At 26.8% G+C, this 4,385-nt stretch overlaps 1 protein-coding gene across 5 annotated transcripts in view; it reads left to right on the top strand.

The window, feature by feature from the left end:
* The first annotated feature begins 709 nt into the window (after nt 1-709).
* Nucleotides 710-4,385, top strand: part of LOC107450223 (6-phosphofructo-2-kinase/fructose-2,6-bisphosphatase) — a 51,428-nt gene continuing 47,752 nt past the window's right edge. For 2 of the 5 annotated variants that reach the window (XM_071181398.1, XM_071181397.1), the window contains exon 1: nt 930-1,348. In XM_071181398.1, the coding sequence (XP_071037499.1) occupies nt 1,297-1,348 (52 nt within the window). In that variant the 5' untranslated portion in view covers nt 930-1,296. Of the gene's footprint in view, nt 1,349-4,385 lie in introns of all 5 variants that reach the window. The other 3 variants (XM_043049892.2, XM_071181399.1, XM_043049888.2) reach the window with 3 other exon arrangements.

The raw sequence follows: 4,385 nt of genomic DNA, 5'->3' as shown, positions 1-4,385 counted from the left end.
TATTTTATTCCTTGAAAATATAGTATCGCCGATTTCCTGAATTATTATCCCTGAAATATCGTTAGATATTTCAGGGGAAATATCTAACTATACTACTATAAAGGAAATGCTTTTGATTTGAAATGCTAAATTATAAGCCAAATACAAGTAAATAAGATTTTTCTTCTTTTTTTTAGAAAAAATAGTTTTTTACTCCCCTCCCATTATTTTCTTAAAAATTTTGAATCTGAAAAGCGAAAATATTGGACAGAATTTTAACCAGTGGCGTGTATAGGGGCAACGGCCCCAGGTAGAAAGCCAGCCTCAGGTATTTCTAGCAATACGTATCTGGCTAAAGGAGCATCCAGTCGACGACTAAGAACACTAAAATTTAAAATTAAATTATTGCAACGATATTTTTTTTTATCAGTTAAATATTAGGATTAAACAAACTATTTTATGAAGAATGAAATTAAGTTTTCAAACAAATTTAAAAATGAAGTTTTATGTAATTAAAACTTGATTTTTTTTTTTTACATCTAAGAAAAATTAAGAACATTTAGGCGAAAATAACAAACCATAAAATATATTTTTAATAAATTTTTAAATGGATTTTATTCTATATTTAAATTGCCTTATTTATTTATTTGACATTACTATTACTCTTATCCCCTTAACGGGGGCCACTAATCGAAAAGTTAACCCTCAGAATCCACGTGCTTTGCACGCCACTGAGTAAAACAAAATCAGAATGCGAAATGAACACAATTGCATCATCAAGAATTATGTAGAAAAAGTACTATCATCAAAATTCGGGAGTGGAAAAAGGCATTTTTTTTTTCCTTTTCATTTTAATGTTTTTTATGGCTGAAGAAATTATATTCGTTTTTTTTTCTAAAATTACGTCACAACCACCTTTTGGCTAGTGCTCCTTAATGAATTTACTACGCAATACGCAACGTGTTACTCATCATCGCAGATCATCTTTTATTTGCCAAGAATCTCAAGGTGATTTGTACGCATGTCTTCACAACCTTGAATTCTCGAATTTCAATCAGTAAGCTTATTATCTTGAATTATTTCGGATTGAATCACTCCCAAAGCTTCACGCATTTTTTAAAAGAGAATTCGCTATATTTTAATTCTAATAAATTTTATATATTGTGAAGAACTAATATAAGGTCCTTTCATTTTATAACTAACTGTACAAGATTTCGGACGGCTAGTCGAACTCTTATTTTTAAAACACTATTTCATTGACCGGCAACACCGGCGAGAAGGGATTTTGTTTACTTTTTCTCTGTCGAATTTTGTGCAATGGCTGCTCGTAAGAAATTTAGTAACGGGACCAAACCTTTTCCAATTAGAGGTAAATTTTGATTAATTTATAATATATATGTTTCAAAAAGTATGATAATACTTGTATTTAAGTAACTGGTGTTTTTTTCTGTAATTAAATTGCTACGAATTTATATGAAATTCTAATGCGTATTTTCAAATGTCAAAGTTGGTTTTCATACAATATTTATCGAAGCTGATAGTTATTTTTAATAGTATAAAACGCACAAATACTTACATATTGTTTATCTATAATTATGTTATCATTTACCAAATATCACTATACGTGGTATAAGCTTGAAATAACGAACAATTAAAATTCGTCTAGATATATTGGTGAAAAAAATCTGCTAAATTCATATCAACTCTAAAGCAGTCAATATCTTGGTTATTTATATTTGTACATTAAGCAGAAATTTAATATAAACACTTTCATACTAAATAAAGTTTTGATTAATGCAGTGTCCATAAATTTGCTAAAGAAATACTTCAACATATTGTGAAAGAAATTGTGGTGCTGTTTTTAAAAAAAAATTCGCCAAATGTTTTATTTAGCATTCCTTTATATTTTATTTTACTTACATAAGACTGTTTTGTAAGTTTTTTAAGTTAATGAATACCTTATTATCAATATATAAAATAATTTTGAGTTTTATAATAAAATTTAAACTTAGTAGGTACTTAATGTTTAAAATGAGAAATAATTTTATAGTGAGTTTTTTTTTCCTTGTCTGTAATTAAAAATTTTTTTCCCCTGATTTTCACTTATGTTTTTATTAGCAGATGTATGGTAAGTAATTTATGTTAATTTTTATGGAAAATAATTTATAGTAACATAGAAACTTGTTTAATATTGAGTTGTATTTTATAGGAACATTTGTTTTTATAATACCCTATGCATAAAAACAACTTTGTCATAAACTTTATTTGTATATTCATGCTGGCTCTGTTTATTTTTTGTTTCTGTTTGTCCTGAATGTCTACCCTTTTTTTTAAAAATTGTTTTCAGTTGAATTATTTAAGATAAATATTAAATTACTATAAAACTTTATTAGTAGTAAATTTTTTAATGTTTAGATAATCCATTTTACTTTATCTGAGACGAGACAAAAATCTATCAAACTTTCTGATATACTAAATTTGTGTTTACGAAGAGGAGTGTAAAATTGTTAATAATTCAGTGAAATTTTCTTAAAATAACTAATTTTTTTATTTTGCATTACATTTCTTACGATATTTTACAAACCACAAATTTAATATTAAAAAATGAGAATTGAAATAAAATGAATTAGTTATTATATATGTCGATCCCACTCCAGACGAATTTCTTTCTACCAGTTTGTGTTGATAAAACAGATCAAATGGTAGCAAGATGCATAATCTCATCCTGCTTTTTTGCAGAAAATATATTTTCTCCAGACAATAACAAATTATTTATTGCAAAAAACTTATTATGAATTTTAAAAACTAAAATGGTTGTGAATATAAGAATTTGATTTTATCTTCATCAATTACCACTCTTCAGTGATAAACACTTGTACTCAACTGGCAGCAAATGTTAAATGTTAAGATTATTTTTCTAATCCATGTTATGGTGTATAAGTCTAAAAAGGAATAAACACACAAAAGATAACTATTGAAAATTGGAACTATTGCGGGTGCCCTAGTGTGATTATTTTTCAGAATTAATAATTCTGGTGACATTGTAAATTTTTTAATTGTAAACCTGCTCTTTGTGTTTTATGATTAACCATCTTTAATTAGTAGAAGCTTGTAATTCAAAAGAAGTGAGGGGCTCTATTATGTATAATATTTAAGATACTATGTAAATTTTTATTCTAAAAACTTTTTATCATTAAATATTTTTTTTCTTACATTAAAGAAATTATAAATATCTAAGTCTTAGATTTGTACAATTATTTGTGTAGGTATGAAACATATATTTAAATGAAACATAAGTCAATATACTTCCTGACTAAACTTTTGAAGTTTGCCATTTTTCTTCTTCTTTTACTTAAAAAAATTAATTTCTCAGAAAAGTTTTTTTTAAATTTAATGCTGAATTTTTTCTTCCAATTTCTTCAAATTAATACCAAAGTTGAAAAAAAAAAAAATCAAGGTGCCCAAGCCTACTGTGGTATTTTCCAACCTCACCACTGCTGATTTACTTATCAATTATATTTACATCTTTTTGTTTCCCATTCTATTGCCCATAAGATAATTGTATCTGGAATATGTGATTAATCATATTTCAATTTGAAATATTGTTGAATTTGTAAAGAAATTAAAAACACGTTTGAAACTTTTTAAACCGAATACCTCTCTTAACCGAATGTAGGTTGCAAGTTTTTACTACATTTTACCCACAAACTTAGTTTTTCCTTTTCTCAAATTTATCTCAAATTTATTTTCTCAAAGTATGAAAGACTAGCATGAATGGAATGGAATGCCAAGGCATTTTATTTAATGCTGGATGTTTGTAGGCAAAATATGATATTTATTTGGTACTTTCGTTATGCTTTTTATGTAATATCTAGGCATTTTACAGAATGTCAAATGATATTGAGACAATTTATTAGACTATTTAAGTGCTATTTAAGCGAAGGATGAAAAAGTCCTGATAAGGCTATTAATGTTAGCAGCAAAATATTAAATGCTGACATTCTATACTGTGCCTACAGGGCCGGATTAACCTATAGGCACACTAGGCACGTGCCTAGGGCCTACGAAAAACTTGGGAGAAAAAAAAATTTTGACGAAAATAATTTAGTTTTAAAAACAAGTGTATTTTGCACAAAATTATGAAGATACAAATAAAAATATAATATTTTTCGGTAATAAATTATTTTGCAGAATCTTATGATCTAATATATTACTTTTTTGCGATTTTTGGATTCAACGAAATCTTGTATTATGCTGTCGAATTCCAAACTACGCAAAATGTCGTATTCAATAGACATAAGTGCGAGCGATGCCAAACGATCTTGATTCATTGTTGAACGCAAATAATTTTTTATCAATTTTAATCTGGAGAAAGATCTTTCTCCTTCTGCATTTGATCCAAGAAT

This window comes from Parasteatoda tepidariorum, chromosome 5 (assembly GCF_043381705.1).
Source record: "Parasteatoda tepidariorum isolate YZ-2023 chromosome 5, CAS_Ptep_4.0, whole genome shotgun sequence".
Taxonomy (NCBI): domain Eukaryota; kingdom Metazoa; phylum Arthropoda; class Arachnida; order Araneae; family Theridiidae; genus Parasteatoda; species Parasteatoda tepidariorum.
This window is presented reverse-complemented; position numbering and strand designations above follow the sequence as displayed.